General features: G+C 46.7%; 1 protein-coding gene and 3 non-coding genes across 5 annotated transcripts; 2 read left to right on the forward strand and 2 right to left on the reverse strand.

Moving 5' to 3' along the window:
* Nucleotides 1-4792: 4792 nt before the first annotated feature.
* On the reverse strand, nucleotides 4793-4865 carry TRNAK-CUU. Its single transcript has one exon. It is a non-coding gene; the product is annotated as a tRNA-Lys (tRNA).
* Nucleotides 4866-5332: 467 nt separating this feature from the next.
* On the reverse strand, nucleotides 5333-5404 carry TRNAA-UGC. Its single transcript has one exon. It is a non-coding gene; the product is annotated as a tRNA-Ala (tRNA).
* A 3601-nt stretch (nucleotides 5405-9005) lies between these two features.
* TRIM7 (tripartite motif containing 7) lies at nucleotides 9006-23503 on the forward strand. 2 transcript variants are annotated; one of them, XM_027546777.1, is made up of 7 exons: nucleotides 9022-9927; nucleotides 10809-10904; nucleotides 17614-17844; nucleotides 19337-19359; nucleotides 19645-19760; nucleotides 20243-20278; nucleotides 21913-23503. In XM_027546777.1, the coding sequence occupies exons 1-7, from the start codon at nucleotides 9421-9423 to the stop codon at nucleotides 22422-22424; spliced, it is 1521 nt and encodes a 506-aa protein (XP_027402578.1). In that variant the 5' UTR covers nucleotides 9022-9420; the 3' UTR covers nucleotides 22425-23503. The 2 variants fall into 2 exon arrangements, 1 of the variants encoding a protein (XP_027402578.1); XR_003511850.1 differs by lacking the exon at nucleotides 21913-23503 and having other exon boundaries at nucleotides 9006-9927; nucleotides 19629-19760.
* A 2521-nt stretch (nucleotides 23504-26024) lies between these two features.
* Nucleotides 26025-26097, forward strand: TRNAT-UGU. The gene has a single exon. It is a non-coding gene; the product is annotated as a tRNA-Thr (tRNA).
* The last annotated feature ends 1446 nt before the right edge of the window (nucleotides 26098-27543 follow it).

Genomic DNA, 27543 nt, shown 5'->3' on the forward strand with positions numbered 1-27543 from the left:
GAATCTTAGAGAGTGATACAGACTGTGAGAAAATTAGTGAGGGTTATCTGACAGAGTGGTAGGCAGAGGACAGTATTAGAGAGAGAGTCCAGGAAAGATACATCACAAGAGGTGACAATGAGCTGAGAAAGATAAGAAAGAGCCACCTTAGAAATATCGTGGAGAAATGGACTTTGGGAGAAGGGGCAGAAGGTTCAAAGGCCCTGAAGTAGGCATAAATTTGGTGGATTTAAGGATGGGGGAAAAAACCAAGACCTCCTTAACCAACCTTGGAGGTTAAGGAGCCACAGCTATACCCTCAAGGCCCCGCATTCTGATGACTGCATCCACACCATTTGCTGGTTTTGTTTGCAGATGGGTAGAAAAATGAGTGGAGGACACAGGATTTTATGTGTTTGAGGACTCCCAAGCAAATGAACACAGTAGGAATTTTAACAGTGCGGAGTTTTTAAGATGAACACACAGGTTCATTCAGAAATTTTCAAATAAACAATAAACATCAGCTCTAGGTCCTAGCTGTGTGACCTCACCAGCGCCTCCCTCACCTCGTCGTGAATTAAGGGTTCAGATAAAGTCTGTAATTATCATTTAAAATGTTTTAGAGAATATCATCAGTGGCTTAGATGTTCAGAATGATGCCTTTCGGTGGCTTTAATTCACATAAGAACCAATGAAAGGGATTGTTCCAGTTGTTTCAACATTTTCTAGCTTTATAAGAAAAACAACAATATTTTTTAATTGAATTTAAAACCTTGAGAAAAACTAGACTTTAACATTTGTAACTATAATACAATGAATATTAATCACAAAAGAAGTATATATTCCTTTCCTTTTTCAAAAGCCTTCCACTGCCCTTAGACACTGAACATCTCAAATGACAGCAGAAAGGGTTTCCCAAAATAGGCAGTGATTTTAATCCAATTGGTCCTGACACAGACTAGAGGAGCAGGTCATTCTGGGTCATCTTTTTTGGCCATTATTCCTTTTGCAGGGAGTCCTCCAGAGTTAGCTTGCTCTAGTTGACATTTTGTCTTCTTCCTTACCCAAAATTCATATTCCCCATGATGTGACTGAGATATGCCTTTTTCTAGGGGGACTTGTACCCTTAAACCAATGTGATATAAATAGCATTGAAATAATGGGGTGAGCATTTGATGATGTTTGAACCATCTTTGCTGATGCTACAGAGACCATAGAAGAATGATTTTCTCAAGTTAAGGAAAGGGAAACCAGTAACTGTTAAAGATACAGGAGTATTTTTATTTTTGATACTAGAATATTTTTAGACTGGTCAGAATATCCGTCTACTTGTTTATGCTCAGTTGTGTCCGACTCTTTGCAATCCCATGAACTGTATAGCCCACCAGGCTCCTCTGTTTATGGAATTTCCCAGGCAAGAATACTGGAGTGAGTTGCCCTTTCCTCCTCTAGGGGATTTTCCTGACCCAAGGATCAAAACTGCATCTCCTGTGTCTCCTGCATTGCAGGCAGGTTCTTTACCCGCTAGCCATGAATATAGTAAACCTGAAGATAATTTTCTGTTTCAAATGAGATTTTTAAATAAAAAAGTAGATGGTTGATCAGTGAAAGTGAAGTCGCTCAATCGTGTCTGACTCTTTGCGAGCCCATGGACTGTAGCCTACCAGGCTCCTGGCTCCATGGGATTCTCCAGGCAAGAGTACTGGAGTGGGTTGCCATTTCCTTCTCCAGGAGGATCTTCCTGACCCAGGGATCAAACCCTCGTCTCCCGCATTCCAGGCAGACGCTTTAACCTCTCAGCCAGCAGGGAAGCCCCTTTACATATAAATTATATATAATTGTTATTCGAGATCACTTCACAATCTACATGCATGATCTAATAATTTATATATGCCCTACATGACATCGAGACCTTATAGAAAATCACATACAAATTTAATTTCCTATATCTGACTGGAGTCTTCCTGCCCAAGGGAGAAAATTTGCCAAGTAAAAATAACTTAACAGGCCTTCCAATGATGTCATGGCTTTGCAAGTGAAGAAAACACGATGGCTCCCACAAAAACATGTCTGAAAAGAGAAAACAGTGTTATCCTATACAGTTGGATTAGAAATCATAAGTTAGAGTGACAATGTGATCTTCAAAATCTTTTGTCCAAGTATGCTCCTATGAGAGGCAAAAGGAAGGTCCCTTTCTCTGTAGGTAGTATCCTGTAGGCCCTGCAATGGTTATTATCTTATAAGACAGACAATGACGGACCCTGGCAATATTAAGGGGATAGGGACAGCCACATGTTAGGTTTGTTTTTCAAGCAGCTTGATGCCACCAAGGCAGTGGAGAAATAATCAGTCTCATTCATGACTGGTGGGAAGTAATAATACCCTGTAGGAGCCCTAGCCTGGTAATTTGTCTATTTCTGTAAAATTACAGCTTCATATATAATGAATCTTACTTGACCCAGGAATCTTACTTCTGGTAATTTTCCTTGCAGATGTAAGTTCAAAAGTGCAAAATGACTACACTACATGCTTATTAATGTAGCATCACTTGAAATAGCATGAGATTGGAAACTATAAATATCCATCAGTAGGTGATCTGCTGAATGAACTAGGATTCATCTACAGTGGGATATTAGACAGCTGCAAAAAAGACTGAGTAAAATTTCTATGTCTTGAGATAGAAAGAAAATCAAAATATAACAGAGTTGTAATTATATCTTTATGTAAGATAGAGGAAAATAAAAATATCTTTGCATTAAAAAAATTCTGGAAGAATATGTACATGGATACAAACTTGTTACCTAAAAAAGGAGAATAGAAGTTGGATACTTTTCACTGAATATTTTTATAGATGTTTCACTTTTTGAACAGTACAGTATATTACCTACTCAAAAGATGTTTTAAAAACTCATTTCGTGATGCAGCCTCTGTGGAAAATGGTATGACGATTTAAAAAAAATAAACATAGAAATACCTTATGATCAGCAAATCCACTTCTAGATATATGTGCAGAAGTGAAAGCAGGAACTTGAACAGAACAGATATAAGTAAACCCATATTCACAGCAGCATTATTCACAGTTGCTGAAAGATGAAAGGAATCTAAGTGGACTGATGCTGAAGCTGAAACTGTGGTACTTTGGCCACCTGATTCAAAGGACTGAAAAGACCCCGATTCATTTGAAAAGACCCCAATGCTGGGAAAGGTTGAAGGCAGGAGGAGACGGGGACAACAGAGGATGAAATGGTTGAATGGCATCACCGACTTGATGGAAATAAGTTTGAGCAAGCTTGGAGAGTTGGTGATGGACAGGGAAGCCTGGCATGCTGCAGTCCATGGGGTCACAAAGAGTCAGACAGGACTGAGCGACTGAACTGAGCTGAAGTGTCTACTGAGAGATAAATGGATAAACAAAATATGATATATACATACAATGGAATATTGAAAAGTGAAAGTGTTAGTCGCTCAGTCGTGTCTGACTCTTTGGGACCCCAGCGATCAAACCCAGGTCTCCCACAAAGCAGGCAGATTCTTTATCGTCTGAGCCACAAGGGAACCCCCTGTTGTTTAGCCTTGAAAGGAAGAAATTTGGAGCATGCTACAACATGGAAGAATCTTGAAGACATCACACTAAGTGAAATAACCCAATCACAAAGGAAAAATAATTTTGATTCATCTTATATGAGGTTCCTAGAGTGGCACAGCAGTGAAGAATTCACCAGGCAATGCAGGAGAAGTGGGTTGGATCCCCGGGTCTGGAAGATCCCAGAGAAGGAAATGGTAACCCACTCCAGTATTCTTGCCTGAGAAATCCCAAGGACGGAGGATCCCTGGTGGGCTACAGCCCATGGGATCTCAAAGAGTCGGACACGATTTAGTGACTAGACAACAACAACAAAGAATAGCCAAATGCATAGAGACAGAGAGTAGAATGGTGGTTGCCAGGGACTGGGAGAAAGATAGATAGGGAGCTAATGTTCATTGGGTAGAATTGCAGTTGGGCAATATGGAAAAGTTCTGAGGATGGATGGTGATGAGGGTTGCCTAGCAAGTAAGTGTGTTTAGAGGCACAGAATTGTGCACTTTAAAATAGTGAAAACAAACAAGATCCTACTGTATAGCACAGGAAACTATATTCACTATCTTCTAATAAACCATAGTGGAAAAGAATATGACAAAGTATATACGTATACATACATATGTCTATATGTATATAGACATATATACATATACATACAGGCAAAGAGTCGGACACGACTGAGCGACTGAACTGAACTGAACTGATATATATATCTGCTGTATAGCAGAAACTAACACATTGTGTATCAGCTATAATTATTTTTTAATAGTGAAAATAGTATATTTTATTACATACATTTTGAACAATTTAAAAAAATATTTATTTTTGGCTGCATTGGGTCTTCCTTGCTGGGCGGATGCTTTCTCTAATTGCGGTGCACAAGCTTCTCATTGCAGTGGTATATCTTGTGGAGCTCAGGCTTAGAGTACCTAGGCTTCAGAAGTTGCGGCTATGCCTCCAGAGCCCAGGCTGAACAGTTGTTACCCATGGGCTTAGTTGCCCAAGGCAATGCGGCTTCCTCCCAGACCAGGGATCCAACTAACGTCCCCTGCACTTTATGGCGGATTCTTTAAATAATTTCTAAAATGTTGCTTTGCTAGTAGGTAAAGGATACAGTAATCAACGAACAAGAGCATAACAGCAAGAAGCCCACATCAACTTATACACATGGATCAAGAACAGAAGTATTTTTCCCTATCAACCTTCCGGTAGTTAAGAGCAAAATACACCTGCCGCCCAACGTGGGGCTCGAACCCACGACCCTGAGATTAAGAGTCTCATGCTCTACCGACTGAGCTAGCCGGGCACGTGAACTTCTTTTTCATTAACTTTTACTTGAAGGAAGGGTTCCGGTTGTATCTAGCTTGAAGTTTAAAGTTGAATTTAATTGGGACAAAATTGGGCCACTAAAGACAAGATTATTGGCAACCTGAGAAATTCAAACTCTACCAATCATGCTTGACTGACCGTCCTTTCCACTTCCGTCCCTTTTCTGCTCGCCCTTTTTTGCCATCACCCTAGCCCTTTTCCATCCCTGAGAAACACAGGCTCTGAGGAGGGATAATGTTTGCATCCTGATGCAATAGCAGAGCTTAATCCGTGAATTTTCAGTCCGAAGTTTAAATGCACCGTCGGGGGTTGAGCCTAGAGTGGGTGAAGGCCGCCGCCGTGCCCACAACCTGCGCAAACTCCACGATTTAGGGTGTTTCCTTGGGTTCTGCATTTCTAAACTCTGGGGTCGAGAGGAAGCAAAACAGAAACTGCTGCTTGTTCTGGAGATGCCGGGGATCGAACCCGGGGCCTCATACATGCAAAGCATGCGCTCTACCACTGAGCTACATCCCCAGCCCGCCGCAAACCTTCCTCTAATTTCTGTTAGGTGGTTATTGGCAAAAAGCACGGTCGAACGAAAGGCATCTGCTGGTTTTGACAATCGAAAGGCTGCAAAGGCCAGCGGCCAGCGCTGGGAGCTATTCCAGGGTCCTCTACTGACTCTAAGCGAGTGGACTTCGACCGAGATGACGACCAAGGGTAGCACAGGACCAGGATAAACACTTGGAGGCAGCGGTGAAAAAAGAAGGGAAAGTCATCCGGCACGAGGCCCCAAAATGAATTGTGAGCCGAAAGAAGCAAAGTAAGATTAGCTGCAGGATGCTACGTTTGTTAAACAAAGAGAAGAGTTGTTCAGTCGCTCAGTTGTGTCCGACTCTGCCACCACATGGACTGTAGCATGCCCGGCTTCCCCGTCCACTGTCTCCCAGAGCTTGCTCAAAATCACGTCCATTGAGTCGGTAATGCCATCCAACCATCTCATCCTCTGTTGTTCCCTTCTCCTCCTGCCTTCAATCTTTCCCAGCATCAGGGTCTTTTCCAATGAGTCAGTTCTTCGCATCGGGTGGTCAAAGTATTGGAGCTTCAGTATCAGCCCTTCCAATGAATATTTAGAGTTGATTTCCTTTAGGATTACTGATTTGATCTCCTTGCTGTTCAAGGAACTCTCAAGAAGTCTTCTCCAGCACCACAGTTGGAAAACATCAATTCTTTGGCGTTCAGCTTCTTTACTGTGCAGCTCTCACATCCATGCATGACTACTGGAAAAACCATAGCTTGACTCTGCAGACCTTTGTCTGCAAAGTGACGTCTGCTTTTTAAGGAGCTGTCTAGGTTTGTCATAGCTTTTCTTCCATGAAGTAAGCGTTTTTTAATTTCATGGCTACAGTCACCATCTGCAGTGCTTTTGGAGCCCAAGAAAATAAGTCTCTCACTGCTTTCATTGTTTCCCCACCTATTTGCCATGAAGTGATGGGATTGGATGCCATAATCTTAGTTTTTTGAATGTTGAGTTTTAAGCCAGTTTTTCCACTCTGCTCTTTCACCTCCATCAAGAGGCTTTTTAGTTCCTCTTCACTTTCCGCCATTAGGGTTGTGTCATCTGCATATCTGAGGTTATCGATATTTCTCCCAGCAATCTTGATTCCAGCTTGGGATTCATCCAGCCTGGCATTTCACTTGATGTACTCTGCACAGATGTTAAATAAGCAGGGTGACAATACACAGCCCTGATGTACTCCTTTCCCAATTTGGAACCAGTCCATTGTTTCATGTCTGATTCTAACTGTTGTATCTTGACATGCATACCAGTTTCTCAGGAGGCAGGTAAGGTGGTCTGGTATTTCCATTTCTTTAAGAATTTCCCACAGTTTGTTGTGATCCACATAGTCAAAGGCTTTAGCTTAGTCAATGAAGCAGAAGTTGATGTTTTTCTGGAATATTCTTGCTTTTTCTATAATCCAACAGATGTTAGCAATTTCATCTCTGATTCCTCTGCCTTTTCTAGATCCAGCTTGTACATCTGGAAGTTCTTGTTTCAAGTATTGTTGAGAAGAGGGAGTGTAGTAAAGTGTGCAATATTTGTACAAAGTAATTCAGAATTGCAAAGTTGACGCTCAGGATTGGAAGGGGGCTGGGGCATAGGCGATGGGCAAAGGTTTTCACTGTTAAATGCTCTGTACATCTGAATTTTGAGCCATATTTAAATTAATTGAATCCAAGAAAAGTTAATCAAGCTCTGTTGTGTACCTAGAACTGCTGTAGAAAACTGGGAGTTCGGCCATAAGCAAAACTGACATAGTTCATTACATCTTTCAGCTCTGGTTTCAGAGGAGGTTGAGTGCTAAAGAGAAAATAGAGCCAGCCTTGAGAGAGAGAATGGAGTAAAGCATGATTCTGAGAAGGTGACGTTTGAAGAAAAGGGTTGAAAGGAGATGGAATGTGAGCCATGAAAGTGTCTGTGAAAAGAGAGGTCCAAGTAAAGGTGAGAGCCAGTTTAAAGGCCCTGAGGTAGGAGCTTTGTGACATGTTATTGCAGGAATAATAAGGGGGTCCATGCAGCAGGGGAGAGTGACAGGAGGTGAGGGGATGCATCCCCTATCACTTTGTATGCAGGGGATGGAGAGAAAGAATGGATAGTACCTTTAGACGGTGTGAAGACTTCAACTTTTACTCTGAGAGAGGTGGGAGCCATGGGAGAATTTGAGGAAAGGAGGGCCCCTATCTGACTTAACATTTTAACAGGATTGTTCTCACAGCTGGATGGAGAAGATAGGGCAGGAGAGGGACAGAAGGGGAAAGAAATGTTGTGATCATCAAATTATAGGTGATGATGCTGTGGAAGAACTGAAGAGATGCTGAGGATTAGGGGTGGGTCCTGTACATTTCCCGTCTCTTGGGGAGTCTCAGAAGACTCACCGGTTTGGGCCTGAGCACCTGGATGGATGGAGTTGCTGTTAAATGGAGTGTAGTGGGGAAGGCTATGGGAAGAGCAGGTGGAGGGGCAGACAGAAGTGCATTGTGGAAGTGTCGAGTGTGCAACTCTCCCTTAGAACGCCTCATGTGGAGATGCTGCCCAGTGAGTTGGCTGTGGGAGCCAGGTATCCTAGGAAGAGTTGGGCTGGAGATTTGTCCGTAGAGCAGAGAGAAAGTCTTTCAAGCAAGAAAGTGGAAGAGATCACAAGGAAGTGAGCGTAGACAGAAAGTCCAAGGACCAAGCAAGGGCAGGGAGAGGAAGAGGAAACAACCATGGTGACCAAGAAGCTGGTAGGAGGCCATAGAAGTGGGAGAAAAGCCAGGGAGTACAGTACCCCGGAAGGAAGAGATGGTGCTAGAAGGAGGAAACATCCCAGGAGAGAGGAGGTAAAGCCTAAGAAGCCGCCTGCCTTAGTCTTTGGGTTATGATCGCTGCGGTCACCCGTGACCTTGACAAGCGCGGTTTCTGAGGAGGCTGAGGAAGAAATCTGCTTCGAGTGCCCTCCAGAGGGAGTCATGACAGACGTGTGTGTGTTACCCGCTCTGTCGTGTCCGACTCATTGTGACCCCAGGGACTGTAACCTGCCAGACTCCTCTGTCCATGGAATTCTCCAGGGAAGAATATTGGAGTGGGTAGCCATTCTCTTCTCCAGGGGATCTACCCGATCCAGGGATCAAACCCGAGTTTTCGAATTGCGAGCAAACTCTTTACTGTCTGAGCCACCAGGGAAGCCCCCGAGGGGAGACCGGGCGTGAGCAAATATTATTGGCAGCTCCAGAAGGGCTGCAGAGAGCTGTACAAATAAAGATAAAGAGACAATAGAGGATGGGGTTTTTTTTTTTTTTTTTAGGGGAGGAGGATAACACTGAATAAAGCGGGGGTATTGACTGTAAGTGTATTACTTGCATTAAAAAAAAAAAAAAGAATAAACGGGCAGGGGAGGACACAAATGCAAGAAAGGTAGCTACAAAAGTGGATAAAAGGCCACTCATGTGGGTGGGGGTAGGAGCAAGAGCCAGGTTCCAGATTCTAAATTTAACTTAGTACAGGGCCGGACAAACCTGTGCTCCGGGAACCCGACACCGTGGTCGGGCGCCAGACCCTCGGGCTGTGCTGGGTCGGCCTCGGGCAGCAACTGGGAGTGGCGCCCAGGTGGGCGTGTGCTTCCACCCGTCCCGGCCCGTTTCTCACGGCCGACGGAGTCAGGCTTGGACAGCGTAGGTTCGCGTTAGAGCTGAAATAAGGGAGAGACGGAGAGAGGGCCGCGGGACCTCCGAGGCCGCTGGCCAAGGCGGGGTATTGAGGGGGCTCAGAGCGGGAACGCAAGGCACTGGCCCGCGCTTGGATCCCCTTGACCTGTGCTACTCCGCCAGCTGTCAAGACGCACCCTCCTCTAGCGTTTCTCAGCCTGGAGCACTCAGCTCTAGTCTCTGCCAGCCGGCGTCAGCCCCGCCCTTCCTCTTTCAGCGGCCGCTCGGACGCCCGCCCCGGCCGCGCACTGTCGGGTCCAGCAACTTCCCCAGCGTCGCCCGACTTCGGTGAGCTGGGGGCGCGCATGGCGGCAGTGGGGCCGCGGACTGGCCCAGGCGCCGGGGCCGAGGCGCTGGCGCTGGCAGCAGAGCTGCAAGGAGAAGCGACCTGCTCCATCTGCCTGGAGCTCTTCCGCGAGCCAGTGTCCGTCGAGTGCGGCCACAGCTTCTGCCGCGCCTGCATCGCGCGCTGCTGGGAGCGCCCGGGGACGAGGGCCACCGCCGTGTCCCACACGCTGTCCTTCTCGCTGCCCTGCCCGCAGTGTCGCGAGCCCGCGCGCCCCAGCCAGCTGCGGCCCAACCGGCAGCTGGCCGCGGTGGCCACATTGCTGCGGCGTTTCAGCCTGCCGGCCGGAGCGCCAGGAGAACGCGGGCCTCCGGAGGCCGTGGCGGCCGGGTGCGCGCAGCACGGCGAACCGCTCAAGCTTTACTGCCAGGACGACGGACGGGCTATTTGCGTGGTGTGCGACCGCGCCCGCGAGCACCGCGCTCACGCCGTGTTGCCGCTGGACGAGGCAGTTCAGGAGGCTAAGGTGAGCGTCGTCCCTACTCATGCGGGTTCTCGGGACCTGCAGTCCCGGTTCTACATTCCCGCGCACGCAGGAAGGCCCAGGTGAGCCCTTGCTTTTTTTTGTCCTATCCCATGCTGCCTGGCATTAGCTTCGGGACTCAACGCGGCTCTCTTCTCCGTCACCAGCCTCCCACACCCCTATCATTTCCTCTGGGGCCCATACTGGACCAACTGCATGATACCGCACAGATTTGGCGATTTTTCTGTCGGTCCCTGGCTTCTAGTAGTGCCTCCTTCACACCCCCATATCTGCTACCCCTACTATCAACCCTTACCACGGGCATAGCTCTGTTCAATGTTCTCTCACCTCTTGTGGCCAAGTGAGACGACCTTCCCAGGAGGTTGGGCTAAGGGGGTGAGTGGATCCAGGGTTGAGTAGAGTGCCAAGAGCCACCTGGGATTCTGGGTGCCTGCCGCCTCCCTTTCCTGCCAACTTGCTGGAGTGTGCACTAGGAGGCCTGCGGCACAGTCCCCAGTCTCTCTTTGCTCTGACTCTGCTCCAGCCCTCCTACCCAGATGGCTTTCTGATGCTGGTGAGGAGAGTAGAAAAGAGGACTAGGCAAACTGGGCGCTGGAGTGCTTGCATTTCAGCCTAGATTGTGCACAGATGATCTTGAGGACCGGAGACCCTGAGGTCTTTGGAATCAGCTTGCAGTTGCCCTGTACCCTTAAGTGCAGACTGTGTAGGCTGTATCCATCCCAACTTCCAGAGGTGGCTTCAATCCTGCCTTCTCCACCTCAGTGAGCAGGGCCTTCAGTTTCTTCTGGGTGGTTTCAGGAAGGCCCATGTGGGGGTTTCCAGAATCTTCTCCCTCCAATGTCTTCCTTCTCACCCTCCTGCAGGAGCTTCTGGAGTCCAGGCTGAAGGTCTTGAAGAAGGATTTGGAGGACTATGAGGCCTTTCGTTCCACAGAAGAGAAGGAGAGCAAGGAGCTCCTGGTGAGAATGGCAACCCCCAGGTTGGCTCCCCCTCCCCCAACCCTGTGCCCAGGCTGACAACACAGGGCCACCTACCACTCTGGCTTTGAAGTGTGTGCCTGTGGAACAGAGGTGGATTTTAGAAATATCAGTTCAGTTCAGTCGCTCAGTCATGTCCGACGCTTTACGACTCCATGGACTGCAGCACACCAGGCCTCCCTGTCCATCACCAACTCCCGGAGTTTACCCTAACTCATCTCCAGTGAGTCAGTGATGCCATCCAACCATCTTATCCTCTGCCGTCCCCTTCTCCTCCTGCCCTCAATCTTTCTCAGCATCAGGGTCTTTTCAAACGAGTCAGCACTTCACATCAGGTGGCCAAAGTATTGGAGGTTCAGCTTCAACATCAGTCCATCGAATGAACACTCAGGACTGATCTCCTTTAGGATGGACTGGTTGGATCTCCTTGCAGTCCAAGGGACTCTCAAGAGTCTTCTCCAACACCACAGTTCAAAAGCATCAATTCTTCAGTGCTCAGCTTTCTTTATAGTCCATCTCTCACATCCATACATGACTACTGGAAAAACCATAGCCTTGACTAGATGGACCTTTGTTGGCAAAGTAATGTCTCTTCTTTTGAATATGCTATCTAGGTTGGTCATAACTTTCCTTCCAGGAAGTAAGCGTCTTTTAATTTCATGGCTGCAATCACCATCTGCAGAGATTTTGGAGCCCCCCAAAATAAAGTCAGCCACTATTTCCACTGTTTCCCCGTCTATTTGCCATGAAGTGATGGAACTGGATGCCATGATCTTAGTTTTCTGAATGTTGAGCTTTAAGCCAACTTTTTCACTCTCCTCTTTCACTTTCATCAAGAGGCTCTTTAGTTCTTCTTCACTTTCTGCCATAAGGGTGGTGTCATCTGCATATCTGAGGTTATCGATATTTCTCCTGGAAATCTTGATTCCAGCTTGTGTTTCTTCCAGCCCAGCGTTTCTCATGATGTACTCTGCAAATAAGTTAAATAAGCAGGGTGACAATATACAACCTTGACATACTCCTTTTCCTAATTTGGAACCAGTTTGTTGTTCCATGTCCAGTTCTAACTGTTGCTTCCTGACCTGCATACAGGTTTCTCAAGAGGCAGGTCAGGTGGTCTGGTATTCCCTTCTCTTTAAGAATTCTCCACAGTTTGTTGTGATCCACACAAAGCCTTTGGCATAGTTAATAAAGCAGAAACAGATGTTTTTCTGGAACTCTCTTGCTCTTTCGATGATCCAATGGACATTGGAAATTCAATCTCTGGTTTCTCTGCCTTTTCTAAAACCACCTTGAACATCTGGAAGTTCACGGTTCATGTATTGTTGAGGCCTGGCCTGGAGAATTTTGAGCATTACTTTACTAGCGTGTGAAATGAGTGCAATTGTGCGGTAGTTTGAGCATTCTTTGGCATTGCCTTTCTTTGGGATTGGAATGAAAACTGACCTTTCCCAGTCCTGTGGCCACTGCTGAGTTTTACAAATTTGCTGGCATATTGAGTGCAGCACTTTCACAGCATCATCTTTCAGGATTCGAAATAGCTCAACTGGAATTCCATCACCTCCACTAGCTTTGTTCATAGTGATGCTTCCTCAGGCCCACTTGACTTCACATTCCAGGACGTCTGGCTCTAGGTGAGTGATCACACCATCATGATTATCTGGGTCATGAATATCTTTTTTTGTACAATTCTTCTGTGTATTCTTGCCACCTGTTCCCAATATCGTCTGCTTCTCTTAGGTCCATACCATTTCTGTCCTTTATTGTGCCCATCTTTGCATGAAATGTTCCCTTGGTATCTCTAATGTTCTTGAAGAGATCTCTAGTCTTTCCCATTCTATTGTTTTCCTCTATTTCTTTGCACTGATCACTGAGGAAGGCTTTCTTATCTCTCTTTGCTATTCTTTGGAACTCTGCATTCAAATGGGTATATCTTTCCTTTTCTCCTTTGCTGTTTGCTTCTTTTCTTTTCACAGATATTTGTAAGGCCTCCTGAGACAGCCATTTTGCTTTTTTGCATTTCTCTTCTTGGAAATATAATAGTATGCATATCATATAGTGTGACCATATAATTTATTATGTAACCAGAGCTTTTGAGAGTAAAAGGGACAGCTAAAATAATTATTTTCGAACATCTGGCTTAAACTGGAACTGTCCCAGTGAATCAGGAAGTATAGTCCCCCTAATATGACATAACACCTCAGTTAGGGTCTGTGGAGCATCTTGTAATTGAATACATTAATATTCCTGTAGAGAAACATATAAATGGAAAATAAGTAGCCTTCTGTCAGTTTTAGGGCAAATTTTACCACCAAAGGAGTTATGAAAAAAACTTTTTCTTCATTTTTAGAGTTTTTTAGATTTTGAAATTGAGGCTAGGAGAGAGGGGGTTGGGGGTGGAGGAGAGGATGGCAGAGCTGTTCCCCACCCAGCAGAGGGCAGGTTTGCGGACTTGGGTTTTCAGCAGCTGACTGTGCCAGCACCCCTGTGCCCAGAGCTTGGGGTGGTATTTTGTCTTCCTTGAAGTGAAACAGGAAAGTGAAATGGGGTTCATTTTGTTTAAGGTGGGAAAATGTGGGTCACTGTTATTTTCTATCTCGAAAATTCAGTTCCTGCTTGTTAGCACAGGACTGTGTAGTTGTGAAGTTGGAAAATGGAGGGAAAGGAATCTGAGGACCCCTCTATCCTTAAAGGGAGGACAGGTGGGGTGAAGGGGAGGCATGTGTATAGATGCCCCAGTGTTCTTTCCTGATCCTGAACTGCATCGGGTACACTTGCATTCGGTGCACACCTCAGGCCTTCTTTTCTGAAAATTCACTTCCCTCCATAAGGAAGAACTTACCCCTCCACACCTCCACCCTCTCTGCTGGAAAAAGGAATAAACCTGTGGTTCTTTGGCCATTACTGTACATCTATGACCAGAGGGCCTTCTCCAGCTTGGGCAGCTTCATGGTCTCTGATCCTACATCCCATGGCCTTGCTTAGCACTTTCTACTCTGTCCTACACCCACCCAGCCAACCCCTCTCTGGCCCATACATCCTTTAGAACTGCAAGATACCTGCTTAATGAAACAATTATTGCTGCCATGAGAACAAAGAGAAAGAACATTTTTATTGGAAAATGCTCTTACTATTTAGAGAAGTGGTTCTCAACTGGTGGCAATTTTGGGCCCCAAGGAACATTTGGCAATGCCTGGAGATATTTTTGGTTGTCAACACTGGGGCAGAGGTGCTACTGGTGTTTACTGGTAGAGGCCAGGGTACTGCTTAAACATCCTGCAAAGCACAGGACAAAGCCCTCCACAACAAATAATTATCTAGCCTCAAATGTCAATAGCACCCAGGCAGGAAACCCTGATTTAGAGTACTTTGGCAAATATTGTTACACTTGTGTTATTTCCACTTGTGTTGTTGTGTAAGAAGCTTGGACTTTGAGGTCAGACTCCCTGGATTAGAATCCTGACTTCCCGCTTCCTGGTAATTCACCTGTCTTCGTCTCCCCATTTGTAAATTGGGATGAGAGTATATCCATGCCATTGTGTGGTTGTCATCACTGAGGGAGCTGATACCTGTAAAGTGCCCCTTATTGCTGCTGCCGGTTTGCCCAACATCCTGAAGACTAGGCAGCAGTGACCTGAACCCCGGGTCGCCTGACTTCAGAACTCACTTACAGTCTGCTCTTCTAGCTACTCTTTCCTCCCATAACATTTTCAGGGAAAAGGAACTTTGACATTTGAGCTTGTCCTGGAGGGATGGGATTCTTCTCACTGGCCACGAGAGGCCCCACTTGTGATATCACACAGAGTCCCTCCCATGTGTTTGTGTAAAGAATCAAGAGGATCAGGGGCGAGCTGCTGCTGTTGCTAAGTCGCTTCAGTTTTGTCCGACTCTGAGTGACCCCAGAGATGGCAGCCCACCAGGCTCCCCCGTCCCTGGGCGAGAGTCTGGGTCTAAAAACACAGGGGAGAAAATCCCGTGAATGGTAATAATGGAAAGAATAGAATATAAAGCTTGCACACAGCATATTCTCACTTAGTTCTTGTGGATATGCTGTTACCTCTGATCACTGGCATTGATTTCACTTTCTTCTTTCTTTGCTGTTGTATTCAGTCGCTAAGTCCTGTCCAACTCTTTTTGACCCCCTGGACTGTAGCACAGCAGGCTTCCTTCACCATCTGCTGGAGTCCGCCCAAACTCATGTCCATTGAGTCGGTGATGCTATATAACCATCTTATCCTCTGCCACCCCCTTCTCCTTTTGCCTTCAATTTTCCAACGAGTTGGCTCTTCACATCAGGTGGCCGAAGTATTGGAATTTCAGTTTGAGTATCAGTCCTTCCAATGAATATTCAGGATTAATTTATTTTAGGATTGACAGGTTTTATCTCCTTGCAGTCCAAGGAACTCAAGAATCTTCTCCATTACAACAATTCAAAAGCATCAATTCTTTGGTGCTCAGCCTTCTTTATGGTTCAACTCTCACATCCATACACGACTACTGGAAAAACCATAGCTTTGACTAAATGGCTACCACTTTGTCGGCAAAGTGATGTCTCTGCTTTTTACTGCACTGTCTAGGTTAGTCATAGCTTTCCTTCCAAGGAGCAAGTGTCTTTTAATTTTATGGCTGCAGTTACCATCTGCAGTGATTTTAGAGCCCAAGAAAATAAAATCTGGTTTCCACTTTTTCCCCCTCTATTTGCCATGAAGTGATGGGACCGGATGTCATGATCTTCGTTTTTTGAATGTTGAGTTTCAAGCCAGCTTTTTCACTCTCCTCTGGCACCCTCATCAAGAGGCTCTTTAGATCCTCTTCATTTTCTGTCATTAGAGTGGTATCAACTGCATATCTGAGTTTGCTATTTCTCTCAGCAATCTTGATTTTAGCTTGTGATTCATCCAGCCCAGTGTTTTGGCTGATGTACTCTGCATAGAAATTAAATAAGCAGGGTAACAATATACAGCCTTGACGTACTCCTTTCCCAATTTGGAACCAGTCTGTTGTTCCACGTCTGGTTCTAACTGTTGATTCTTGATCTGCATACAGGTTTCTCATGTGGCAGGTAAGGTGGTCTGGTATTCCCATCTCTTTAAAAATTTTCCACAGTTTGTTGTGATCCACACAATATTCAGCCTGGTAGCAACAGAAGCAATGTGGAGGCCTGATACAGCATCATCCTTGAAGGAAACCAGTTACTTGGTAGCAGATGGATAGCCTCGGACCTCTTCCACCCTGGAAGGGAAAGTATTTTATCTTGGCTGAAACTGACACATATTCTGAATAAGAACTGTCTTTGCTGCCTGTGGAGCCTCAGTCAGCACTAGTAAGGGCTTATAAACTGATTCATCAACATGATTTACGGTCCTAAAGTGACTTGGGTGTCTGATTAGAGAGGGAATTTAAATATCAGAAGTGCTCTGAGGGACTTCCCTGGCAGGTCCGGTGTTTAGAATTCCATGCTACAACTGCAAGGGCATGGGTTCAATCCCTACTCAGGGGACTAAGATCCCACATGCCATGTGGCCAAAAACAAAAAAAAACGAAACAAAAAGCTGTGAAAGTAGAGTTATTTAAAATTTACTTCCAATTTTTCAATTTTGATATTCTATTAGTACGTGTTTTAACACTGAATGTGCTTCTTTAAATGTGAGACCTGACACCATCTCTCCACACCTTGCTTCAGCCTCGCAGCCTAACAATGACTTAGGGTACTATGTTGGCTTGTCCGTCTGACAGCCAGTGACATTGTTGGTTCACTTTAAATTTCTGTGTCTTAAAATGAATTTTCACTGGCACCCCCAGCTCCACAAAGGTTTTGCTTCAAAGTCACACCTTAAAGTTGCCTTGTAAATCATCTATTAAATCATTGCCAAAAATGTTGAACTAAAAAGAAGTGAGAAGAGTTTGACAGCATTACGTTTGAGATCTCACTGTGTGCTATAAAAGGTGCTTTCCAACTCTGCAACTTTAATGTTTTCCAACTTTCCAACTCTAGTAACTTGAAACCATAATGTGTTTGGATTTCCGCAGAATAAAGATCATAAATTTGGTCACACACACAGAAAAGTGGGTTGGCTACTGCAAAGTTACTTTCCTTGTAGTGGCTGGCATGGTTTTATCAGACAGGTTACTAAACAAATGTTGAGGAGGCCATTCCTTATAGGATGGTTTAAGGTAATATTTCTGGGAGAGCTGAAACTGTAATTAGGTCTCGGTTTGGTGACATGGGGCTTAGCATAAGTGACTCCATTTGGAGCCTGTTGTCTTGTTTTTAACACAAAATAAATGTGTTTGGGGACCTCAGCTTAATCTTTACAGTAACTACAGAAGGCACTGATTTATCCCTTCCATTTTTCAAATGAGGAAACTGCAGCCCTGGGTGGTTCTGGAGTGAGTTTGAAGTTGTTCTAGGTTGATGGGAGAGCCCAGGTCTAAAGTGACACACGGGCACAACTGTGACAGGGGAAGGGAAAGCACATGTCGAGGCTACCGCATGCTCGGAACTGTGATACTTAACTAGAGTGTGTGCACTGTGGGTATGTGTACATGAGTCTCTGACCCCCGAGCACGGAGGGAGATGGAACCCTGTCCTGTGAGATGGCACAGAGGCTCCCATCCAAATGGGATGGGATTGATGACCCATCGATGACCACATCCCTTGCCTTCTTCAACTTCGTTTCTCCTGAGACAGAAGCAGATGGCAGCTGAGCAGGAGAAGGTAGGGGCAGAGTTCCAGGCTTTGCGGGCCTTTCTGGTGGAGCAGGAGGGTCGACTCCTAGGCCGCCTGGAGGAGCTGTCCCGGGAGGTGACACAGAAGCAGAATGAGAACTTGGCCCAGCTTGGGGATGAGATTGCCCAGCTCTCCAAGCTCAGCAGTCAGATCCAGGAGACAACTTGCAAGCCTGATCTTGACTTTCTCCAGGTGAGTCTGGCTTGGCCAGGGGTATGAGTCATTAATTTTAAGGCAGGAGGCTTGAATGTATCCCTCCAACTTTTCAAATGAGGAAACAGCAGCGAGAACAGAATTAGTTTAGTAGAATCACACAATCTGGAGCCAAAGGGTATTGAAGAGAAAAGCCCTGATTTTCCTGGGGTTAGCAGTCTAAAAGGATGTGATTAAAATTTTTCTTGACCATGATCCACAATAATATATCTTACAATGCATTCTATTATATACATATGTGTGAAAAAAGTCTCAGAAAATAACACCTGTACTACATATGATGCACTTTGATCTTTCCTATCATATGTCCTTCTAAAATAAATAGTCACAACCCACTAATTAAACTTCACAAGTCACAAATGGACAAATGGATTGAGAGGTCATTTAAGGGAATTCCCTGGTGGTTAGGACTCTCGTGCTTCCACACAGATCAGGGAAATAAGATCCCACAAGCCATGCAGCGCCCCCCCCCCCAAAAAGAAGGGTCATTTAAAAGGCACTGGTCTAAGAATTTTTTCACCTTGTTTTATGGACATGACCGAGCAACTAACACTTTATGTCCCTAGATACGTTCCAATGTTTCCTGGTTTATAGTCTATAGGAACTTGAATAGAATTTGTATCTTGCTGTTGTCTGAAAATTGTATAAATCTTAATTATGTTGGATTGGTTCACAGTGCTTTTCAGATCTATTATATCCTTCTACTTATCTGTCTATTCATTTTTTTAATTTTTGAGAGTCTGATATTGAAAATTCAACTAAAATTCTTATCTACTTAAAAAATAATTGTGATATATAATGGAACTGTATGTAACTTTTTTCTGTACTTTCCAAGTCTCTGGTAAATGTGTTATCATACTTTCATAATTTGAAAAATAAAAAAGAAGAAAAATAATAATATATGGGGGAAAAAAAGCACTGATCTGAGTGACCAGTTGTTGCATAGGGGCTGTCAGTTTTCTTGAAAGTGTTAGTCACTCAGTGATGTCCAACTCTTTGCAATCCCATGGACTATAGCCAGCCAGGGTCTTCTGTATAGGCAAGAATACTAGAGTGGGTTGCCGTTTCCTTTCCCAGGGGATCTTCCCTACCCAGGGATCGAACCCAGGTCTCTGGCATTTTAGGCAGATTCTTTACCATCTGAGCCACTAGAGAAGCCCCATCAGTTTTCTTAGGCTATGTTAAAAGCAGAAGCAACGTTGACTCCTGGCACTTGTCTCCAGTGATGATTCTGTAATGATGGGAGCAATTGCAGAGGTGTGGGCAGGGTTGAGGGGTCTACCTTGTTGATGAGACACGCAGTGGTCTGCCATATGAGGAAGCTGTTGCCACATGGGGCCCATGCAAGCAGTGTGTGTAGAGGGGGTAATGCATCTCCGTATTGCTTATTCCTCTGGAAGCAGGGCAAGGGACCAGTTTTATTTTCTCAAAGGTGAATGCTGATTTGGTTTTCTCTCACCCTTCCTTCCAGGAATTCAAAAACACACTAAGCAGGTGAGTGGACCTAACAATACCTGAGGCCTCTCTAAGGTGGCTCTTCTCTTCTACTGTGCTTCCTCTTGTCATTCCCCATCCTGACTTCTCACCTCCTGTTCCCCTCACCAACTTACCTGAGTACTTTCTGAGGCAAACATCTGCTGCCTGGCCATGGGTATTTGGCACAGGGTCAGGCTCTTCTTTTCACCTTTCTTTACCCAGAGGACCTCACTATTCTAATTGTCAAGCCCAGGGGGAGTGGGACAGTGGTTGTGGGCCTTTTTCAGGGTCCTTGTCCTGCAGGTGCAGCAATGTGCCTGCCCCCAAGCCAACCACAGTCTCTTCTGAGATGAAGAATAAAGTCTGGAATGCTTCCCTCAAGACCTTTGTCTTAAAGGGGCTGCTCAAGAAGTTCAAAGGTAGGGGCCTGTGTGTGGGGCTGGGTCTTGCAGTCCTGGTGTTGGTGGTTTAGGGTCCTAAGGATGTGCCTTTCCAGAAGCTGTGTGATAAAACAGGAACTAGTGTGTCTCTCAAAGCCAGATTGGTTTGGGCAGTTAGTGGTGGCTAATTTATTTAGAACCCCCATCCCTACCCCAGGACACAAAGCTTCAACTGAAGACAGATGGAGTCGAGGGTCATTAGGGGCGGAAAGAAGGATGAGGAAGGAGAGCTCAGCTCAGAATGGCTCCAGACAAAAGAGGGGGAAGTGGGAGAGGTAGAGTTAGACTACTGTCCCCTTTCCACCCTTGTGCTTGGCCCGGTACCTGCCTGTCATCTCTAGGTTATCTAGGGAGTGAGTGAGTCAGTGGGGCTTACAAGTCAAGAGATGGTGTCACTGTCATTGCCAGATAGAAATTTTCCATGTCATTCATGCACAACCTGCTCTGTTTCTTCTCTTCAGAGGATCTTCGGGGAGAGCTGGACAAAGAGGAAAAAGGTACGATGGTTGTTGTGACAGTGAGTACCTGTCATTTGGCCATGTGGAGATACAGTAACTGTCTCTGGGCTCTGTGCATGGTTGGTTCCTTCTGCCCATCTACCTAAGCAACTCTGCCATCAGCTGTCCTTTCTCCCTCATCCTCATAATTATGATTCCTTCATGTCACAGCGGGGCCCATAGGCTGATAAAGCTATGGGTCATTCCAGAGTAGGAGTGCCCTGCACCTTGGGGTATTTAGATCTGGAAGTGCTTGTCAGTCACCTGGACAAATCTCTCTTCCCTGTTCCCACTCCCAGACAGACGGAGACCTCTTCTTGGGACAGGGATTGTGTACTGGGTCAGGGGTCAGACTGAAAACAGGAAGGGAAGCGGTTATTACTCTTGCAGAGTTCTGGGGTGAGTGGGATCTAACCCCAATGGGCTGGGAAAGTGGGGAAGGGAAGGCAAATATTCCTGATGCTGATGACTAAGCTAAGTCATATCTTACCTAGTGAACCAACTGAGTCAGACTATGTCCTCCTCTGCTCAGGACTCTGTGACAGCCCTGCCTCTCCCTCTCACTCAGTAAGGGGTGGAGTAACTGGTCTTCAAGGTCTCATGAAATCTAGCCTCACTGCATACTCTTCCCCTGGTTCACTCTGTGCAGTCACACACGTGCTTGCTGCTCCTGGAATGCACCAGGAGCACACAGCTACCTCAGGGCCTTTGCACTGCACTGGCTGTGCCAGGGCCTGGAACACCCTTCCCACAGACAGCCACCTGTCTGGCTTTCTCATCTCCTTGATGTCTATGCTCATATGCACATTTTCGGTAAGGCCTTCCCTGGACTGTCTAGTTGAAATTACAGCCTGCTCTTCTGATCCCTTTATCATTTATTGTCTCTCCTCCTTCTCCCCATAGAAAGGAAGCTGCAGGAGGGCAGGGATATTCCTCTGTGGGATTCACAGGGCCTAGCACAGACGTGGAACATAGTAGTATTTACAGCAACTGTGCGTATTTTAACTTTTCATTATGGAAGGTTTCAAACATGCACTAAAATAGAGAGAAGAACATAACAAGTATTATGTATTCATCATATACCTTCAGCAATTATCAACTCATGACTAGTATTTTTCATAAACATCCCTACCCACTTCTTGCCACTGGATTATTTTGAAGCAAATCATAGATAACTGTGATTTCATATATATCATTTCATATATATCTCAGTATGCTGTCTCTAAAGAGACATACTTTTTAAAAAGCATAAAGAGGAAACCATTGTTATAAATAAAAAATTAATGATTCTTTCCAGTATCTAGTGTCCAAAATTCCCCAGGTGTCTTTTTGCTATAAAATACAGTTTCATAATACATATATGTTTTAAGTAAAATTTTACATAGTATCACAAAGGTAATACAATATCAAAGAAAACTTTATGGAAAAACTTTTCCATAAATTATGATACAAGTGTTTTAAATTGGATTTATCAATTTGTGTGAATTGAGATCCAAATCAAACCCATAAACTGTAGCTGTGTGATTTCAACATATACTTATTTGAGGGGACAGTTGGGCAAGGGGAGCTGTGCAAGGAGCCTGCATGGGAAGTCCTCTGTCTCCCCACCTCCCTAAACCACCCATCCCCCGCAGTGGAGCTGACCTTGGACCCCGACACGGCCAACCCCCGCCTCATCCTCTCTCTGGATCTTAAGAGCGTGCGCCTTGGACAACAAGCCCAGGACCTGCCCAGCCACCCGCGCCGCTTCGACACCAACACACGAGTTCTGGCTTCCTGCGGTTTCTCCTCTGGGAGGCACCACTGGGAAGTGGAAGTGGGCTCCAAGGACGGCTGGGCCTTCGGCGTGGCCCGTGAGAGCGTGCGCCGCAAGGGTCTCACGCCCTTCACCCCGGAGGAGGGCGTCTGGGCGCTGCAGCTCAACAACGGGCAGTACTGGGCGGTGACCAGCCCTGAACGGACGCCCCTCAGCTGTGGGCACCTGTCCCGCGTGCGGGTCGCCCTGGACCTGGAGGTGGGGGCTGTGTCCTTCTACGCTGCAGAGGACATGCGCCACATCTATACCTTCCGCGTCAACTTCCAAGAGCGCGTGTTCCCTCTTTTCTCTGTCTGCTCTACCGGCACCTACTTGCGAATCTGGCCTTGAGAGTCATTGTCCAGCCTCCCGGAGGGAGTAAACCAGTCAAGGGTGAACTCCTCCCAGTCCTGGCTGCCCATGGGAAGGGTTGTTGCCCTCGGATGGAACCTCCTGGATACTTTGGGTCTGTCTTCCTGACTGTTGCCCCAGGCTGCCTTAGAGGGGCTTCTGCAGACCACAACATCAAACACATGAGATTGGGCTACTGGGGAAAAGTGTTCTAAGGTTAATTCAGCAGGGGAATATATGGCCTTGGACTCTCCCTTCTGTCTCTTGCCTGTTGTCCTGGTGAGGATTTGGCATGAGCTGTAAGGAGGTGGAGGTGGATGAGAGGAGCCCAGCTCCATCAGAGGTGCTTCCTATCACTGCCCCAATTCACCAGGACCTCTAGTTTCATGGAACAAAACCAAGCTCTTGGCTGTGCAAGGGAGCAGCTTCCTCCCAGACTGCTCAGCTTCATGATCCCTTCTGCTTTGCCTTCTTGTCAGCTGCCAGCTTTGCCTTCAGAACCTGAATCTGGCTAGCTTGACAAAGTCGTCTACTCAGGGAGGAGCATGGTATTCCCAGCCCAAAGGAGAGTCTAGGCCAGAAGTGGGAAGAGACCCTTGATATGTACAATAGGAACAGCCCAGGATAACAGCCTATTGACATTGCTGTCACTCAACACAGCTTAGCCTGATGAGATTATATGTATATCCTTGGCCACAATGACAGTCCCACATTCTCACATTTGCCTAAACCTTTCCAAGTGCCAAAGTACAGTCTCCCCTGGGAAAGGAGACCAAAGATTATGGAATTTTGAAACTCAAGGCAGCACTTATAATTTTACAGAAGCAATTAACTCCAATTAATGGAAATGTGCAGGGCACAGGCATACCCCTGACAGTTCCTGGAGCTTCTCAAATGTATGCCAACGGCAGAAGACCCTGGTTTCAAGCTCTGCTCAGTCTGTACCCTGGCCTGTGTTATTCCCTTGGCTAACTGTTCCCCAGCTTCTGTATGGCTGCATTTCTGGGAGTGTGGAGGTGGGCTGTTCACTGCTTAGTATGCTCCTGGAAAAGAGGATGGAAATACAGACTGTGAGCTCATTTGTATGGTGCCTTGGCGAATTCTTAACTCCCCCAGTTTGAATGCAAGAGCAGTTGTGAGCAAAGTTTCTGCCAGACTAGGTGGCCATGTGTGTTATGTGTGTGAGGAACATCTGTATGTGTGTATATGTCTTAGATCTCAGGAATGGGGTGCAGGGCCATGTAAATTTTATAGAGGGCATTTATAAGTATGCATATAGGGTTTAGGTACGAACAGACCTAAGTCAGTATGGTTACACCCTATTATTGATTTGTTGTTGTAAAATATTAATATTAGCCACCCCATATTTAGGTGAAGGTCAAAGGTTTCCTTCCCCCATTACCTAGCTACCTAGCTAGATGAAAGCCAGTCTCAGACCTAATTCTGTCCTGCACATATTGTTGGCATGCAGGGACACTGACAATTAAATAGTCTGACTTACAAGCATCTTGGAGTTTCCATGCTCTGTCCCTGAGATACTTCAAGCACACTTTGCATACAAGGGACTGTAAGAGAGATGTTTTGGTCAGGCCAGCATGACACTGTTCTAGAGGTAGACCCAGTGGACATAACACCAGGCAATCAGAATCCAGTGTCCTATAGGCTGGGGACAGGATCATTTAAGAGTCCAGCCTACAGCAGCATCCCAAAGGGTAAATCCTATGTTGTATAGCTCTAGAACACTGTACCCAATCCATGTATTTGAATATACTGATTTCTACAAGGAAAATCATCAAGCCCTTATGTATGGCTGTATGGCTTGTATGGCTTTTTGACTGAGTGTCACAATTACCCTTTCTATCCTCTAATAACTGTGCTGAAGTACGGCAACACATTATGGATCACAGAAGGTAGGGTGACTTGTGGAGGTGCCTGTAGGATCAGGCCTGGGCACTGCAGAGCTGGCTGTCTGTGTGTATATTTTCAGCTTTTATGTTTGTGAATATGACTATATGTCTTTCAGAGTTTGTAGAATAACTAGATAGATATATACATATCCGAAGACGTAACAACAGTACATAACAATCACACGTGGTTGGTAAGAGAGATGTTCTCTCTTGGTCTCCAGGGTGGTGCAGTGACTTAGGATGTCACAATACTGGTGTGAGTATGCCTGTGTATACATTTTCCTCTTCCATCCTGTGACCATTGTAAGCTCTCTGAGATGTCTGGGCCTCTGAAAGCAATGACTGGCCTAATTTGGTTTCCTTCTGACACAACCTGTTCATTGGTCCTAGATCCTTGAGAGCTACTTTGATACGAGAACTCACATCCTTGACACCAGACCCTCACACTAGTCCTCAGCATCCAGACAGGAGGGACCTAGGGAACTTCCTTGGGCCTGGCTACCCAGTGATCAAAGTCATCTGGCCTTGAAGGCACCAAAGAACAGATTGGGCCATCAGACCAAGTTCTACCAACTACAGACACATTTTCTGACCATTTCTGGGCTAGGGTTCCTGTCCCTTACCTGGGCTTTCAACCTCTGCCCTTTGCTCCGTGGGTCCTTTGGGGAGCCATGATGGACCCAGCTTTCCCAAAGTCCAAGACAGGCTTCTAAGGGTTGCTTTTTCCTAATTTGCTTTAAGTTGCGATAGATATGAGAACCCACATCCTTGACACCAGACCCTCACACTGGTCCTCAGCATCCAGGCAGGAAGGCACCTAGGAAACTTCGTTGGGCCTGGCTACCCAGCGATCTGGGTCTCCTGTCTTGATGCAGTTGTTAACACACTGACCACCTGATTTTCTCACATTCTCTACCAATCTCTCCCTCCTGATCATCTCTTCTACCAGCCTAGCTGGATTCCTCTCAGGACAGGCATGTTGACACCATTCCTTTAGCCTTCCCCTCAGGGCCTCGGCCTTGAACCCTATGCTGCTGCTGCTAAGTCGCTTCAGTCGTGTCCGACTCTGTGCGACCCCATAGACCGCAGCCCACCAGGCCCCGCCGTCCCTGGGATTCTCCAGGCAAGAACACTGGAGTGGGTTGCCATTTCCTCCTCCAATGCATGAAAGTGAAAAGTGAAAGTGAAGTTGCTCAGTCGTGTCCGACTCTTAGCGACCCCATGGACTGCAGCCTACCAGGCTCCTCCGTCCATGGGATTTTCCAGGCAAGAGTACTGGAGTGGGGTGCCATTGCCTTCTCCCTGAACCCTGTTCTCATACACAATTACTAGTGGACCTCTCTACTCAAGTCTTGCCCCTGATCCCGAGGGCAGGAGGAAGGCCCCCGGCCCTCCAACAATTCCGCCCACTGGTGGCCCCACCCTCTTCCGCAGCGCGCCCCGCCCTCACCCGATCCTTCCCAGCTTCCGCCCACCCACGTGGTCCCCTCTACGCTGGACTTCTCCCAGGATTTGCGGCTCAGTCTGTGACACTGACACTTACTGACGCTGCAGACTCAGCTGTGGCAGCCGGACAGGGCGGTCACTGGCTGAGGAGCGTGGGCCCCGCCTTTCCGCGTCGCTCTTCTGTCTGCGGCTGCGCGGTGACCATAGCGGTATCAACTGCTCGTGCGCAGAGTGCAGAATCGCAGTTGGCTCCATAGCTCAGGGGTTAGAGCACTGGTCTTGTAAACCAGGGGTCGCGAGTTCAAATCTCGCTGGGGCCTAATTGCCCTTTTTTCCCCCACCCCCCTATTTCTGGAGAGGAGAAGATGCGCTTGCCAACACGACTTTCCGCCATACTGAAAGGGTAGACTTAAATTAAGCAGATCTGAGTGCTTTTGCCCCTCAAGTGGCCGTCACTTATCGCTCCCTCCACCCCTCCTCTAACATTATCTCTTTAAGAACCAGACCCACTGCTCCCTTGGACTTGCGGTCACAGATTCCGCTGGCTCCGCGCGCCTTCTCCCCAGCGACCCCTCCCTCGCTTCTTTCTGCGCGTCGTCTTGGCAAATTCATAGCGAGTCTTTTTGTTCCCCTCCCGTCACTGACTCGGGCCAGGGGCTTTGCCGTGTTCTCTAATTCGTTCTTCTTCGTTGAGCGGGGAGCACCTGTGAACGCTCCACACCCACCTCCGTACTCTGGGAATCTATTATTTTAGTTGAGAGTGGGGCTGTGTTTAAGACCCCGGGAAGTCTGCCTTTGGTCCCCGAAATCTGGCTTCTTCAATGAGGTGGCCTTCCAGTAGGGTAGTCACTTTGGGATTGAAGAATCCAGGAGTTCGGGCCGCACAAATGCCCCATCGTGCCAGTGTGGGGCAGGTCCATTCGGCTCTTGACGCAAAGCGTGATTCTTTGGGTGAGATCTGCCTTGTGTGACGGAGAGAAGCGAGTCCCTCCTCTGCCACTCACCCCACCTATCTCATTCACCCCTCCTGGGCGTCTGCCCAGGTTCCCGAGAGCAGTATTCTCTCCTCTGGTGATACGGCCCGGGCTCTATTTTCCAAAGCTGATCCAAGCTAGACCTCATGTGGACTGGCGACTCACTCGGGGCTTTTCTGAGGGTCCTCACCCGCCGGATGGCGCGGCGGGATTAATCACGTCTCTGCCTCTGCCAAGACCCCCACCCCCTGCCATGGGTCATGCCTGCGAAGGCCATGGCGGGCGGGCACCCAAGACCTCCAGCGGGCCTGGTTCTGCCCATTGGGCAGGGCCCCCATTGTTCACTTAGGATTTAGGCTTATTTGTGCACTTGATTTCCATTCACGGCATTAATAAATCAATCAGACAGGTCATCATGAATTACTGCTTTTGGTTCGTTAAAAGGAAAACCAAAAGTTTTTTTTTTTTTTTTTTTTTAAAGATTGGAAGTGAATGTGACAAAGTTGTGGTCTTTAGGTCCAGGTATCACGAATGTGGATTCTTTCTTTCTTTCTTTTTGTTGCATTTTTCTTTATATAATTCCATAGAGAAGACAGGCGAATGCTTACAACACCGAGGCAGTAGTGGCCAAGGGGCCAAGGACGCACCGCGGCGGTAAGCAGAGGTGAGCCCACCTACCTCCATTGCTGAATGCGCAATGGAGAAGGGGAAGACACAGCGCGTGGAGATGAGGTGCGTGAGCATCGTAGTCTCCAAGGAAGAGGCCGAGAGGAGGAGCACTTGAGTGGAGAG

Source organism: Bos indicus x Bos taurus, chromosome 7, assembly GCF_003369695.1.
Source record: "Bos indicus x Bos taurus breed Angus x Brahman F1 hybrid chromosome 7, Bos_hybrid_MaternalHap_v2.0, whole genome shotgun sequence".
Lineage (NCBI taxonomy): Eukaryota > Metazoa > Chordata > Mammalia > Artiodactyla > Bovidae > Bos > Bos indicus x Bos taurus.

Bases quoted from the DNA above. Each gene is read 5' to 3' on its own strand.
- TRIM7 (XM_027546777.1), top strand. From the start codon at position 9,421: ATGGCGGCAGTGGGGCCGCGGACTGGCCCAGGCGCCGGGGCCGAGGCG. The intron at 10,905-17,613 runs GTGAGAATGGCA...CTCCTGAGACAG, and splicing joins AGGAGAGCAAGGAGCTCCTG to AAGCAGATGGCAGCTGAGCA. The intron at 19,761-20,242 runs GTAGGGGCCTGT...TCTTCTCTTCAG, and splicing joins GCTGCTCAAGAAGTTCAAAG to AGGATCTTCGGGGAGAGCTG.